Below are 15,607 nucleotides of genomic sequence, written 5' to 3'. Positions count from 1 at the left end.
AGAGCATGAGGTTGCCAAAAACAACTCAACAAAAGTTAACCTTCATATCTCATCTAAAATTGAGTCATTAGTCCAATGCAGTACAGTTATGTTAATAACTCATAGCGTGTTAGGGAATAAATCTATTTGTGGCGGAGTCTGGTGGCATAGAAACAAGCAAAGTTTGATGTTTCTCTAAGATTGATGGCGAGTTTGATGAAAACTGCCCCAGAGTGGCAAACTGCAGGAGAACAGATGACAGAGTGTGTGAGTTATAAACTTGTGCAGATGAGCATTCACAACCTTTCATGTAGGAAACACAAACTGTAAACAACCATATCATGACACACAATGTGACTCATATGGCAGATAAAAGTCACAAGTGGCTGTCAAATTAAAAAGTGAATATGGGGGGAAACAACAACTTTCGTGTTCCCCCCCTAAAGTCAGACTACCCTCCCTTCTCTGACCACCTTCTCCCACCCAATAATTTTCATACAATCCCCAAGGCACTATTTATAATAATAAAACTTACTTATTTTGGAAAACTAATCATCTGGAGGTAAATAAATGGTATTTTTGCGCTAATGCTATTTATCTTGAAATTACCACTTATGTGCGTAATTAAAGCATAAATCTCCATTAAAGCACCCTGTCAACAAACTGTTTTTAACACTGTAAGTGGTGAACAGTGAACAATAGCAGCCCTGTAGACCTGATCTGACTCTATAGCATGCAGCATGATGTATATAACCGGTGGCTCCATGGATCAGGGCAGGGTGGGTGTCTGTGGTCACTGTCTCTGCCCTGTGTGTCTCCTGTGGGCCACCCTACGCTTCTCTCCCAGTGGCGCTCGGCCAAACCCCAAGGTAGCAAGTCATGAAAATGAGAGTGTTGCTTTAAGGGTTTAAAAAAGACGCGCTTTGATCATCCTCTTTGGCTATTTATTCCCATACTTGTTCTGCTATATCTACAGAATTAGTATTGCTGGGGGGAAAGTGGGAATTAAAGTTCAATCGCTTAGGTTTTCCACTAACTTACCATTATTGCTACCAAAAGGGTTGCAAATTAAGATTCTCCTTGTCTTTCACCAACCACTAGAAGACTGAAAAATACGTCATGAGGGACATGATACAGTAATTTGTGGCTTTGACTATAAATATGATGCACGATGCACAGAGAAGCATTGTGTATGCATCTTTCCCTAAGGCTTTATTTAGTGAGGTACCTGCTGCAATTTTCAGGATCTTGAGGCAGCATTTTCTCCATGAGCGGTTTTAGAGTCGGTGCCAAAGAGTGGAAAACACATCTCCACTAAAAGTTTGAGATTAAAAATAATTGAGTTAAAGGTAGTGAATTATTAAAACCACACATTTTACCCTTGTGGTCTAACGCTGTCTTCTTGTGGCCTTTCTCGTGTTACATGATCGCAATATCAAGCTTGGTTTTCATTTAAATATATTTTTTCTTCTTTACACCCTCTTTAAACTCACTATGTCAGAAGCAGTGAGGCGGTATATACTGCAGAAAGTACCTTAAAGCTGAATCATTACACTTTATTTTTAAATGATATATTGGATATCATGAATACAATTCGCTTTATTTGCAAACATTATTTCACAAAGAAATACAAGTAAATATAAAATGTATGTAAATGTAAGGCTCCTCACGGTGACCTAAAGTCAGGCTGATCCCAGAGAGATCTAATTAAAACTCATTGCTATAAAGCATATAAAATTCAATGTGTTAAATCATGCTTTATAGATGTGGTGTCTGAGCCTAAACACAAGTACTGTATCATTTTCTGGAGCAGACATCTGAAACATGTCAAAATCACACTTATATACAATCCTCAGTGAATTCACAGTGAAGTAGAAAACTGATGCCCCCACGTTATGTATATATTTTTTTATATACATACCATGAAGGCACACAAGGCTCCATATGCATCTCATATAACTGCTTCCTTCCCTGCATGTAAAACTATGTTAACATGTAAACAATTACATCCTACAGTCCAGACAGCAGACATTTTCCCCTTAAATTTAGACGAGCACAGGAAGAAAATGTTCCTATTTTCCGTCCTAGTACTGACTCTGTGGTGACGGGGATATTTATAATGGGAGACCAATGTCTGGATACCCACCATACTTCCCTCCAACTGTTGACTTTTGCATCCAATCCACTCCACTCATGTGTAAAATGACCATCTGGCCAGCACCCCAGGGTGCTCCGAGTCCAGGCTGACACAGGCACCAGGCTCCAGTTTTCAGGAGGGTTACATTCATCAGGGACTCATGATTTTAACTTTAATTTAATGTGCGATTCCACCAAACGTTGGGAGGTGTGTTTGTTCTTGTGTCTGCGTATTTTTACCTTCTGGTTACCCGGGCCTGTTGGTCAACATCAAAGATGAGAAAAACATGTTTTGAGGCGCAGCGTAACCTCAAGCGTTCAAAACAACACGAATGTTCCCTGAGGATGTTCCAGAGAGGACAGAAGTGGACACGCTCCCTGGGCCCTTGGGTCCAGCCAGCGGTCGCCAGGCACCGGCCCGAGGCCCAGGCTGTCGCAGAGCAGCAGGCCTCACAGCGGGCCTCACAGCGGGCCTCACAGCGGGCCCATATAAACTGTGAGAGGCTCCCTTCATGCAGGCGAGGGAGGAGTTGATGCTTCGTGCTTTTCTTCACACTCTCTTACTCCATGAGCGCTCAGATCGTGATTGAATGAGAAGCAGATTATCAAAATTACAAAGAGGCGGTGTGGAGGAGTGTGCATGGCAATTCTCCTGCGACCACATCAGAGAAAAAAAAGCTTCTTCTTGAGGTTTCCTCGCACATGGGTCTATTTATTTATACGACTCAGGTTAAATTGATACGGTGAGAAATATAATGAGGTTTAATCCTAGTGATGCCCTCGAAAGGCTTCACCGCACTGAGGAATGTGAACCCAGCTCCTGATTGTCCTTTGCCCTCAGTGGGAAACAAAAAACCTCATTAGCACGAGATCTTGGCGGAGGCTTCACAAAGAGATAATCCCATCCAGCGGGCTCATAATTCACTGTTTATCTACATTGCAATTAGTCTCTCACCCCAGCCCAGAACACTATGAGCAGTCCAGCCAAGTCGCTGCTCCAGCCCCCGTAGGCGTCTCCGCAGCTCTCGTCCCAAAATGCATCGGTATAAAGAGAAAGTTGGGGTTAGCGCCGAGTCTCGACCTTCTGACAGACGCAAACAAATATATCTCCACTGCAACTGTCATCCGGCTCACGACATGTGATTACGTTTTATTTGCAGTTTGGTTACATGTGGACGATGGAGTTCGAGTGTGATTATTGGGAATAGACGTCTGTGATAATGACACAGGGACGAAAAATAAAAACTGACTCAGATTTCATATTCCAAGCAAAGCACCCAGATGTAATTTGGCTGCATGTGAGATACGTCCACAATAGAAGTGACTCAAAGCTCTGCACCGTTTGACTTTTCATTCCAAAACCTGCCTTTTGCTCTTGAATGTACATTAATGCACAGGCTGGATGGAAACAGAAGTATCTCACGTGCAGCATGTTGACTTTCTATTTCCAGCTCCATGCAGACAAATAAACCCAGTCAGTGGAAACCATGATGGTGGGGATGCGTATATACAGCACTGGAGGATGGTCAAATTCTCTCTGGTCATCCGGGCGACCACGGGTGGTTTCCATGTAAAACACCACTGTCTGATCAGTGAATATACAGTATGTCCCAGAGTGTCCTCCACAATCCAATTTATAGCTATTGCTGTCTACAGTGTCTCTCGGAAAAAGCTCAGGCATGCCGCCCTTAAAAAGTGCAACGAGTGCTCTTTTGCCTTTTTTAAAACCAGTTATTTACACTATGTATTTTCTTTTTTCTAATTAGGGAAACTGTCTGGTCCCGGGTCCATGAATTGAACCGTTGATGGGAGTTTGCTTAGATGACACGGTCTAATCTAGATAAATCATCAGGTGAGAAGCAGACACTTAACCGGCTTGAGATTAATGTGATTCTCGGGAGTGCAGAGGAACTCATAATGTGCACGGACAGGCAACAGACTGGTTGATCGTGCAGCCCACGTGCATCAAATCGCCGTGCAGGTCACAGGCAAAGTGGGGCTCGGCAAGGACTCGCTGACAGACCTTACACTTCTGCTCCTTGTCCAGTCTGAACATTGCTTTAGAGGCCTGCATCTGCAGATGGAAGGGGTCAAAGGTCAGGAGGGTTCAGGAAAGCATAAAACACAATATTTGCAGCAGTAACAAAATGTAGATTATGTTATTTAACTCACCCAAGTGACCTTGTGCCGCATGAGCTCCACCCGGGCCAGCGCCTTTTCCAGCTTCACTACGCGGCTCTGGTGGAGCGTTGCCCTCACGGATCCCACTAAGAACTGGGAGACGAGCTGAACAGACCAGGAGTCGGGCAGGAGCTGGACAACCTCCTCCGCTGCAAAGGCCCGCGGGTTATCGTTCAGCAGATCCACCGCAGTGCCGGTGGGATCCTCGGAGCTCAGGTAGATTTGGAGCAGGGTGAGCAGCAGGGCCTGTCTGAAGGGGGCGTCGTGGCCCTGGGCAGCCCGGCAGCAGTAGGCCTCGGCAGCCTGGGGGTCTCGTTCCCGGTGAACGAGCACCTGCAGGGCCCGGGAGTGTTCCCCGCTCCTGCCGAGGAGAATGGCTGTCTCTACGTGCAGGGTCGTTGACTTGACTTTCTCTGCAATGAGGAAAATAATCAAGATTTCTGCTTTAATTTGCGGAAGATTCTCCAATGATTTGTGGTCCCACAAGACGTCCACACACCGTATACAGTGGAGACGTCGTAGAATTTGGATTCCCATAACAGATGTTGCAGCTTCCCCCTGGTCGACCTCGAATCTGCTTCCTCTTCCTCTCGCAGCGTCTGAGCAACATATGCCAAGGCCAGACAGCTGTGATGTCTTTCCTCCTTGAGGGCAGATTACAACCGATGGTTATCATCGATGAAAGAGTCAGGGTGTTCGACCAGGCGGCTGCTGCTGTACCCACCTCGCAGCTCAAATCATGGATCAGGAACTCAAGATACAAAACCGACGCCAGCGGATATTTCTCCAAGAGGACGAAGACGTCTTGTGTCTCCAATCGATCATCTGGAGGGCGGTTGGTGAAAATCTGCACACCTTTCTTTTTTAAAATAAAGAAAAACTGTTATTGGATGATTTGATGACCCATAATTGCCCCATAATTACTTAATATGATGGAGTGGGTGGTGTTTTGCTGTGTTTTTCAATCTGGCTGTATTGTGCAACTCTGCCCTCTGCAGTCGGCGTGTGAGCATTAACCTCCTGAAATCCGACCTTTTCTCAAGCCCTTGCTCGAAAAATGACATACATAAAAATAATACTATATATTTTTGCAAATACAGGGTCTATATGAATATCCCTGGTCTCTGTATAAAGGTTACACATGTGAGACTTCTTCAGAGGAGTAGATGTTACGATGTCACAGTAAATGAAGATCAAGACATCAATGAAGGATTTCCGGATCACCTGAAATATACCATTTTAGAGTGAAGTTACCAGATGAAATCGTGCATTAAATGATAAATAGGCACCTCTTGGTTTTGTTGCAGAGTCCAGTCTGCAAACTTCCTCACGATATCTCTGTCGTCCAGCTGACTGAGAGTCCGCACTATGTGTCCGTACACGTCTGAGCAAGAGTCGTCTTGGTGGGAGCCCTCTGCAATATCTACCCAAGTCTGACAGAATGAAACATGATAAAACACACAGCGTTTCAACATGGAGTTAATATAGAAGTGTGGAGTTTAAGGGGGAAATCACCTTTATTGCATCAGTTTGCCTCCCTTGGCTTTGATAGAGGGAACCTAACGCAAAATATCTGAAAAAAGAAGGAGATCAAATAGGAAATGAGCCATCATCAATCGTAAAAAATAATAAAATAATATCACAAATGCTGATTTATTCAAGAAAACGTATTCATATCTGTGCATTGAGCGAACTATAAAGTGTGATTACATCTCATCTATGGAACCACATGTTTATCCTCACCTGTTGTTTTTCTCCAGAGCAGGAACACAGTGATCCAGCCTGCACTCGTTAGGAGAAGTGATAAGCTGCTGCAGGTTCCCAGTATCTCCCAGTACCACGTACAGCCTCAGGAGGGCGCAGTCCACCTCCGCACTGCACGCTGAGTCTCTCCCAGTCCCCCTGACAGCTCGGAGAAAATCTGCCAGGAAGTGCAGGTAGTGATGGAACATGTTTGTGTCCTCTCGCCAGAGCACCTGGAGAGCCCTGCCCTTCTGTGTCCCCTGATCAAACTGGGACTGGAAGTTGCTGCCGAGACACAACCTCATGTCTGGGTAGAGGAGGATGAGTTCTCTGGGGTCCAACTCGCCTGCACTGTTCATGGATGAATCAACGTGGATTTGTTTTAACACGAATTTTACTACAATCTGTGATTTACTTTGCACAGTTTGAATATGGAGGCTCGTGTTTCCTCTGTGGGCTTTACTCTCACATGAATAGTTCTCTGGCCTCGGAAAAACCCTCCTGGTAAAAATGAACAAATCCAGCCAGGCAAGTGACGGCCTTCTGCAGCTCCTGTCAGTGGAGAGAGACTCGGTTAAAAACAGGCCAACATGACATGGCAGCCTCTTCAATCTGCCGACATGTGAGCTGAAATCATTGAGGCAGACGACTGTGTGACCCTCCTTCAATCTCAAGGGCAATATTTTCCTCTTAAGGACATTGAGACAGAATAAATGTAGACTCATTATTATCAGTGGGCTATAAAATGATGAATTCAGAGAAGTACTGTAATAAAGCCAACAGCTTAGCATGCTAATCAGCAAATGTTAGCATGCTAATATGCCAAGCTGGTGAACCCAGACTTTATAAAAAGATGGACGACATGACTGCTCCTCAAAAGTGAAGCCAGAGCGTCTCTGTCTCCCCCTGATGGCTGCTTGCAGTATAGGTCACATATCCCACCTCCCCTATGTAAGTGTACGGGACATGGACTAAACTAAGAAGTCAATAAAAGTCAAGTACACATCACATACATGTTTTTTAAATATGGTTTTCAGTCATTTTATGTTGTTCATATGATGCTGATATTTGTTCAAGTGCTAAGGGATCAGGGAATTTATATATATATAAAAATATGTATAAACTCTGCAAATAAGCAGTTTAAGTACTCAGACTGCTTTTCCTTTTTTTTTAAATCAATGTATGTTTCTACTATAAGAACTAGGCAATGATGTTATATGCATATTATCTACAGTGATACCTCTATTTTTCAAATTTCATATTCACATTTTATTCCTTTTTAATAATTATGTAGTAGTAAATAGTTTAATATGGTAAAAAAGTTGCTGAAGAAGTCAAGCAGTCTCTCCAAAGTATTATTTTACAAGATTAAATTAAAGGAAGAAGAAATACATGCATCTGTTAATAAATTATCCCCTAAAATGTGTATCCTATGAGGAAAAATACATATTTGTCAGTGACATCATTTTCAGAGCTGAGACACGTTTCATGTCTTGCTTCACATCTACAGATCAAATCTCACCTTGTATGAGTCGAGTGGACGACGGCTCTGAACCCCGTCCAGCAGCAGTAAAGCCTCCTCGACCCTCTCGTGTCCTACGAGCGCCTGGATCTGCTCCTCGAACGGCACCAGACGCAGGCTGAAAATGTCTCGCTCTGTGAACACCAACACGCCATCTGAGGGGAGATCCGTAATGTGTAGGAACTGTAGGTGCAAGGGATGATGCAGTGGATCTGTGCAAACTGGGGCAAACCTGGCTTCACCATTCAAAACCCAAACCCACAGATGGACAGGTTTTCCATGTGCCAGGATTAGGTGATTTATTAGTACCGCCTGGTTTACCTGATGTGGAGAGCAGACCCTTCCCTCCATGGAGGCTCACACTCTGCTTGCACCGTTGATCCAACATGCTGTAGACAGACAGCACTTGGGGCTGCAGGGTGAGGATGTAAGGGAAACACACAGTGGCTGCCAGCACCTCCTGAGGCCACTGCAGGGGAGGGCGCTGGCAAATCCCCGTCTTCATTACGAACATGCCTGGGGGACGAGGGTGAGGAAATGATGTCTTGGCAAAACAAATAACCCCTGGCTGTATGAATATATGTGGGACTCATATGAGCTGGTTAACTTTGGAATGGAGGCATGTAATGACACATGGTGACGTCTGTGCTCGACAGCCTGCAGGACTAAATGTACCATAAAGATTTCTGGCAGCGCTTACCCAAAGATTCAGGCCCATTCAGGAGGAACTCCCCTCGTCCCACTGAGGTAACAACGACACACTGCCTGTTGTGACTGTGAGGAAAGAGCTCCTCTCTGCTCCCGGTCTCCACGTCGCAGAGGAGGTACCTGTCGCAGGTGCCTACACACAGACTGGTGCCATCTATTGCCAAGGCCACGGGATCCTGCTGTAGAGGCACCTCCTTGAGAACCTCCCAGCTGTCCACTCCCACCACGTGGATGCGGATCACTCTCCTGCGGCTGGAGGAGGTCACCATCTGCACGCATCCTGCCCGAGCTGCGAGCAATGAGTCGCACACCTCAAACAGAGACACGTGCTGGATCTTCTTCAAGGCAGGAACCGGCTCCAGGGAGAACATGTTGAGGGCCGTGACGCCGCGGTCCCACAGGACAAGCAAGTGGTTGAAAAGCGGGACCGCTCTCAGTTGGACGACTGGGTTGCTGGAGCCCAGTTTCCTGGCTCTACCTTCTCTGGTTTGGCTCTGACCAGGACTCAGGTCTCCGCTGGAGCTGTTTTGTAGGATCAGGTGCTGCACTGATGCATTTTTACTCCCAATATACAGATTTCGATCGAAGCACTCGAGGCACTGGATCCCGAATTTGTCCTTTTCTTTTGGAGCTTCGTGTTTTTCATAGATCTGTGTTTTTGTGAATGCTTTAAAAGCCATTGCAGACACGTAGTAAACCTTTGACTTTGGTTGTGCAACTAATCTCGACGGTTACTGAAGTATGAGTAACAAGTAATATTTCGCTGAAAAATCAAAACCACAGCTCTCCTTCAGCGATATGTAAGATAAGATGTCCCTACCTCTCCGCTGTCCCCCCTGCCTCTTTGAATCCTCCACAACTTAATGAATTGTAAAGCAGTTTCACCTCCCCCATGTGACTACATCCTGCCGGGAAGTCAGTGTCAGCATTTTCTGCTCATCCTGCCATGTGAGGACACTTACACAACTCTCTCCAGCCGCCTCGCCGAGAAAGCAAACTTTTACAAGAGTCAAAACACAAGGTGCGGCGAAGACGGCGGGTATTTCAGGGTGCCCGCAGTGGAGGTCACTTGAGATCCTCGGCTCGGGCGCGGACCAAAGTGGTGGCCCTGGTCAGCGGGAAAAAGTAGAAAGGCAAAAAGATCTGCTGATTAAACCATGTAGGGGCGACCTCGTAGTGTGTTTACAATGTGCACGAGCTGGGTGTGATGAGGTCAAGAGGCCACAGCAACACAGCGGAGGTTTGTTTCATTGGAGTGATGGTGTAACAGGACCATAAAAGATCTGGATTTTAAACCAACCAGTTCTATTTGTTGTTCTGAACTTTTGCCTCTGAGGAATTGTATATAAGTGATTGCAAACAAGAAATAAGGATGAACAACAGCAGGCAATAACATGGCATCCCTCTCTGCATGATGTACATAGAAAGGTCTTTATTGTAATAACCTTTTGTATTTTTTAAGCATTTCACATATGAGAAGCACTTATCATGCATATTTTTACATATTTTTTTCCCCATGCAGTCATAGTATGAATAAGTAAATCTAGAAGCAAAATCAGAAATATCCAGCAGATGGTTTGTTTTCGTAAACAAGTGGCATGCTGAATATTGGTTTCCTAAGTGAGATTTATTTGAAGGGTGTAACTATGGCAGGGGAAGAACCAAGTACATTTAAGATGCGAGTTCGGGATTTACTTTTTTCAGTTTCTTTAACTTCTTTTCTCCTTAAACCCACTTAACTGATTTCCACCACACTTGACTGGAGCCTGGGCCTGGGACGACTACACTGGTGCAGCTGGGTATAAGGGGCGAATCCAGGAGTGTTTTGTTTTTTTACCTTCTGTGTTATAACAGATGAATAATTTAGCTTATCAGACTATTTAATTTGTATGGCTCTGCACAAGCAACAGCCAGTAGCCTGAGGTAGTTTAGTTCTCATTATGTCAAAGGGACTTGATTTATACATTTAACCGTCGAAAAACTAGACATGTGTTTACTGTTAAACAAGATTTTAAAGAGTATCATATCTTGAGAACTCTTATTACCTGAAAAGTAATTAGTTAATTAATCTTATGTCAATTGATCAATTGGTCAACATCAGCTCTAATATTTAACAGCATTTCATCCTTTTCACAATGGCACATATGGCGTCCTGACCAAAAAGCTACACGTTTATTTAATGCGAAAATGTATGTGTGTGTGTGTGTGTGTGTGTGTGTGTGTGTGTGTGTTTGTTTGTGTGTGTGTGCGGGTGTGTGGGCAGTGTGAGCGAACGCATGTTCATTTATAACACCAAGCGTTTGACATTCAGAATTTGGTTATGCATCAGACACGCTGAGAAGAAAATTATTCATGACTCTACAGTATCTGTATCGGAGCATTAGGCCCTGCTGCTATTCGGATTAAGCGGCGACCCCCGCTGGAAAGATCACTTCTCCCTGCCGCAGTCGGTGCACATGATGTTGTCGCGCTGGGTGAGGAAGCCGCGTCCCACCAGTGACATGGAGCACTGGGTGCAGGTGAAACACTCGCTGTGCCACTGGCGCTCCTCGAAGGAGATGTACTTGGCGCCTGCCAGACCTGCACACAGAAAACACGTGAAAATGGTAAATGGATTGTATTTACAGTATATAGCCCTTTTCCTGGTCTTGTTGATGACAAACACTGTAGATTACCACGTCCTGAGTGTGGCCATCCTGCCACACTCAGAACGTTGAATGCCAGGGACTGGGATTAAACCGCTGACCCTCAGGTTCATGGACGACCTGCTCCACCTCCTGAGCCACAGCCGCCCATATGTCCATGCATTTACATGATATACGGGTCAACCTTGTTTATATGACAGCTCCTGCACAAATGCAGATAAGGGCATCGCATGTGAGCGTGCGAGCAGCGTGAGCGGTGTGTGAATGAATGAAAACATGGGCACAGCCCCTGACTCACTGGTGATTGGCTTGGTGCAGCCCACACACTTCTTTGCATACAGGTTGCTGAAGCATTCGAGGCAGTAGGGGAAGTTCTCCCGGGAGGTGAAGCGCTGGCCCGACAGCTGCTTTCTGCAGCCAATGCATAGGAAGCAGTCACGGTGCCACGGCTTGTCCTGGTACGTCACTCCACCTGTTGTGATGGACTGAAACATGCACACAGACACACAATCAATGATGTTTTTTCACTAGTTGTTACACATGCAGTAACAGTCATTACTGTTAAAACGCCTGAGTCAGGAGGATAGCCTGCAGCAGTCAATACACATGAAAGACTCAGCTGTAACCCTACCTTCTTACAGGCACAGCACTGGTAGGCAAACTGCTTCTCGAAACAGGGCACGCAGAAGTAGCCAGTGTCTTTGGGGATGAAGGACTTGGTTCCTATTGGCTGCTGGCAGCGGTGGCACAGGAAGCAGGTCTCATGCCAGCTGTTCCCCTTGTATTCCATTTTGCGGGAACCTGGCACATGGGACGAGAGCAGCTTAGTCAGCATATGGTTCCTCCATGACAGAAAAGCAGTGCGGCTCAAAATAGTCCTGCTTGATCTGTGGGGAGGGGACGATGCAGTCTTGATAATCTTGGAAAGAATTTTTGCATTGTCCTCTGGTGTTTATATACTTTAAACTTTCCATTTTCATATTACCGCACATATAACAATAGATATGACATAACTGCTGTGTAATCTTTGTAAGCCTGTTATTTTTTCTGCAGAAACAATCACCACAAAGTCCATTTAGTGGCTGTGAGCTTTCCATTGTATCACATGATACCAGAAGCCTTTTTCATTGGTTATGATACTGAAAATGATTTCTTCTCATCCATGTTTGTTTCAGTCGAGATTGAAAATTTGTTCCTTGGTTTTAAAAACGCCTTCATTCCTTTAACGGAGTTATTCCTTTCACTGTGAGAGATACTAGGAGCGGAACCAAATCTTTCCAATTCTGAAAGTTCAGCGTAGAATATGAAAGTAGCAGAAGGATCAGTTACTCCTCTCTCCAAACATTCCCAAGGTCAAGAATGAACTTGAAATCTTTCATTGCATTTTTCCATTTTTGTTGTTGTTGTTATGATTGATTATAAACATGACAGTGTATGATGTACCTGGCATGACGGTTTTCTTGCAGGTGGTACACTTGGAGGAATAGTCATTGGCATGGCACTCGGTGCAGAGCAATAAATCTTCTTTGGCGGCAAAGGCCTTCTCCACCAGAGAGCGGCTGCACTTGGCGCACTTGAAGCACTGCTCGTGCCAGTGGCGATCCTTATAGGACAGGTCCTGTGGATATTCAACAGATTCGTTATTGCACTTGGGGTTATTCTGCAAGGTAAGAGGTTTATTTAGTACATGAATAGTCAGAAATAAATACTTTCTTATTTTATACCTGGGTTAAATCAGAGTCAGGGCTCTATGGGCGATGGAAGTGCTTCCTTACCTTGCAGTTGCAGCCAATCGGTAAAGAGCATCCCTCACAGCAGTTGGCGAACAGGCTCTCATAGCACTTAGTGCAGTACTGCACGTCCTCTTTCATTATGTACTTCTTCCCCAGCAGGGAGTCCTTGCAGTAATGGCAGTCGAAACGCTCGCTTGTGGACATCGTCGTCTGCTTTTCTTAGCTGAAGGTCAAAGAGAGCAGCGGTAGGAAGATTGGACAATAAAGTAAAGTGGGAAGAGATTGAAAAAGCTCCTTTAATAGTCCAGGCAATCTCTTACCCAACTCACCAGGCAAGCAAAGACACCAAGCAATTTCTCTCCCCCTTCGTTTGCGAGAATCTGAGAAAAAAACAAGCAGTGTTGTGTCGACCTCGGCTGATATGGAGCGAGGATGAGGCTGTAGAGCTGGGGGCTGCAGAGAGAGAGAGTGGACCAGGCACCAGGATGAAAAGCGGTGAGGCAGGATTAGGGGTCTCCACTGTGGGGGATCGTCTATAAATACTGGCCCTCTTATTAGCGGTAATCTCTGGGGAGAATTGACATGCTCCTCTGCATCATTCTGCACCTTTTAAGGGCGCTGATGGTGCACATATCACCAAGCCTTGAACCGATCCAATCATTGCTGCTTTATCACTTGGTAAGCAGCAAGAAATGCAGTTTGATTACTAGCAGATAGATTCCTGTAGGAAAACACAACAACGTATGTACGCAGCTGATGCAACACGTCAGGAAAAGATGAGATATGTGCTTCGGGATATTTTTCGTTTTCTCAGTTTGGATTTCGGTGCCAGACCAGAGAAATAGTCGGCCATTTGGATGCGTTGACGTGTCCGGACACACTTGTGGCCTTTGTCAGTGCCTGCAACACTCACAGGCAGTTGCAGATGGCTTATGAGAGGTAGGCGCCAGCAGCTTTGTGGTTGCCAGGTACTGAACTATACTGCCAGGACCTCTCAGTGGCTATTGAGAGTGCTTTGGCAGCACTTCAGATGGAGGGAAGCTGCAGGCCTGTGGATGTTCAACTCGTCCACGGTGAAATGAAGGAGGAGGAGCAGGAATGACAGATTAATAGAGACCATCTTGTTGATAGCGATACTCGTGTAACTCCATCAAATTCTCTTTGTGTGAAGCAGTGGAAGAAGAGATCTCTCAGGCCATGGGGATGTGTGTATTTAATGTTTGTGTGAGTGTTGGACTAAATAAGCTTATTAGGTTTCAGGTGTCAAAAACGCATCTGAAATAAATCAAATTGTCACTTTTCCACTTGGATATTAATCAAAATTCTTCTGCGTCTTTGACTGACACCTGGCTAATTACTTTTCGATTCTTGGAACATGTGCTCATATCGTTTTTCCAAAAGGATCAGGATGGGGGCGGACATCTTCATAAAAATAGCCTGGGAAGACCACCAGCCCAGCCCACCGGCCTAATCCCTTGTATACACACACAGGAAGGTCAGTGACAGGGATGAGGTTGGGAGGAATGCAACTCTGTCTGGATGAACTCTGTCTTCACTCTGAATTCGATCCGCTGCCACTCCTCATACAGAGAAAAATAAAAAGCAACTCCGACAACAAATAATAAGCTGCAGTCCGTTTTTGGATTCGACAGATGATGTTCAAACAGGGTTCTGCGGCGCGTGTAGGTGGTGTCTACAAACCTCTGAGGAACAACTAAAGGCTGTGTTATTTTTTAGCTACACGATACATGTTATAAAAGCCTTTCAGCACAAACTAATCTCAGGTTTTTGGTCTTATGCCGTGCCATCCTTCAGGTTCGTCTTATTTCCAAGCGGGAGGATCCTGGGGAAGACCTGAGGTAGCTTTCTCTCCGGATTAACTTGCCGATGTACTGCGCCCTGGCTCCCTGCTGGTGTCCAGATCGGCGGCCTCACGTCACAGAAAACAATATAGACCTTAAATAAACCCAAGAACCAACTGTAGGACGAATCTAGTCATCTCCTCTCGAATAGTGTCTAATCTTTGTTGTGTGGCTGCACAGTCTGAGTGTGCAGCCACACTCACAATGAGTTTGCACAGTGACCCATATTCACCGGAATACAAAAACTCATCTTTTAGATTGAGTTGGCATAATATCAACATCATCATGTTGGGAAAAAAATTGCATCTGAACAAAGCAGATTAGTGTGCATTCTGTTTATATTGTCGGACTTAATCTGCACTCATGCATGGATGTGTTTGTATCTTTATTTATTATAGCTGCTCTGATCTGATGGATAGCAGGTGCTGCTCTTTGTCTCGTGGATTATTAACTTGTACACCAGACAGTGCCAACGCTGCAGAGCAAAAAAGCTCGCTGATCTTGCATTTTCCTTTTTGCCCGCTTAATCCTCCGATGTCAACTAGTGAGCAGCTGCCGGCAGATTTCCAATGCGGCCTGTCCAGCCGTAATAAAAAGGCCTTTACTTGACCCGGACTCAGGTGTCCTCTTATCTTAATGTATTCAGTGCTTTACAATAAGGTGTCAGGGGCTGCCCCCCCCCCCCACACATTAATCGAATGATCTCACAGAAGAAGAGAAGCATTTCCTTTGGTGGCTCCTCTGAGGTGGTGACTTGTTGCAGACTGGTCAACAAGACACAGTTGAGTTTCCCTGGAGCACAAAAGCCTCCCTGCACCGGAGTTGACAACTGGGTTGGCATGGTGATGACAGCATAAGTGGGATCCATTAGGTTGAGGCGAGGGGCGGCTCTAGTGGTTAATGAGTGGACTCACACAGACCGGGCCCTTTGAGAAGGCCTCTGCTTGTCTGCAGCGACGGGCAGAGCTCTCTTTCAACGTGGCGTTTTCCAACTGAACAGGATAGCCACACAGGGGGCTGCCGGGGATGAAGAGATGCAATCTACCATCTCGGAAAACCTTACACCCCTCCAGGGAGGCCGTGTGAGGGCCCTGGGTA

At 45.4% G+C, this 15,607-nt stretch overlaps 2 protein-coding genes across 3 annotated transcripts; both read right to left on the bottom strand.

Annotated features, from left to right (window-relative positions):
* Positions 1–1,560: 1,560 nt before the first annotated feature.
* Positions 1,561–9,080, bottom strand: si:ch211-266g18.9 (transforming growth factor-beta receptor-associated protein 1). Its single transcript, XM_062396497.1, has 11 exons — positions 8,262–9,080; positions 7,883–8,077; positions 7,562–7,716; positions 6,509–6,591; positions 6,040–6,390; positions 5,812–5,869; positions 5,586–5,729; positions 5,021–5,155; positions 4,796–4,940; positions 4,288–4,709; positions 1,561–4,189 (listed from the first exon to the last, which is right to left on the bottom strand). The coding sequence occupies exons 1-11, from the start codon at positions 8,947–8,949 to the stop codon at positions 4,028–4,030; spliced, it is 2,538 nt and encodes an 845-aa protein (XP_062252481.1). The 5' UTR covers positions 8,950–9,080; the 3' UTR covers positions 1,561–4,027.
* A 599-nt stretch (positions 9,081–9,679) lies between these two features.
* On the bottom strand, positions 9,680–13,137 carry fhl5 (four and a half LIM domains 5). 2 transcript variants are annotated; one of them, XM_062396529.1, is made up of 6 exons: positions 12,968–13,137; positions 12,690–12,870; positions 12,358–12,532; positions 11,546–11,715; positions 11,213–11,399; positions 9,680–10,849 (listed from the first exon to the last, which is right to left on the bottom strand). In XM_062396529.1, the coding sequence occupies exons 2-6, from the start codon at positions 12,849–12,851 to the stop codon at positions 10,698–10,700; spliced, it is 846 nt and encodes a 281-aa protein (XP_062252513.1). In that variant the 5' UTR covers positions 12,852–12,870; positions 12,968–13,137; the 3' UTR covers positions 9,680–10,697. The 2 variants fall into 2 exon arrangements, with proteins under 2 accessions (XP_062252513.1, XP_062252514.1); XM_062396530.1 differs by having other exon boundaries at positions 12,977–13,137.
* Positions 13,138–15,607: the final 2,470 nt, after the last annotated feature.

Source organism: Platichthys flesus, chromosome 10 (assembly GCF_949316205.1).
Source record: "Platichthys flesus chromosome 10, fPlaFle2.1, whole genome shotgun sequence".
NCBI lineage: Eukaryota > Metazoa > Chordata > Actinopteri > Pleuronectiformes > Pleuronectidae > Platichthys > Platichthys flesus.
This window is presented reverse-complemented; position numbering and strand designations above follow the sequence as displayed.

Bases quoted from the DNA above. Each gene is read 5' to 3' on its own strand.
- si:ch211-266g18.9 (XM_062396497.1), bottom strand. From the start codon at position 8,949: ATGGCTTTTAAAGCATTCACAAAAACACAGATCTATGAAAAACACGAA. The intron at 6,391-6,508 runs GTGAGAGTAAAG...ATCCATGAACAG, and splicing joins GAGGCCAGAGAACTATTCAT to TGCAGGCGAGTTGGACCCCA. The intron at 4,941-5,020 runs GTGGGTACAGCA...TCTGCCCTCAAG, and splicing joins TCCATGATTTGAGCTGCGAG to GAGGAAAGACATCACAGCTG.
- fhl5 (XM_062396529.1), bottom strand. From the start codon at position 12,851: ATGTCCACAAGCGAGCGTTTCGACTGCCATTACTGCAAGGACTCCCTG. The intron at 11,400-11,545 runs GTAGGGTTACAG...TGCATGTTTCAG, and splicing joins AGTGCTGTGCCTGTAAGAAG to TCCATCACAACAGGTGGAGT. The intron at 10,850-11,212 runs GTGAGTCAGGGG...TTCTGTGTGCAG, and splicing joins CTGCACCAAGCCAATCACCA to GTCTGGCAGGCGCCAAGTAC.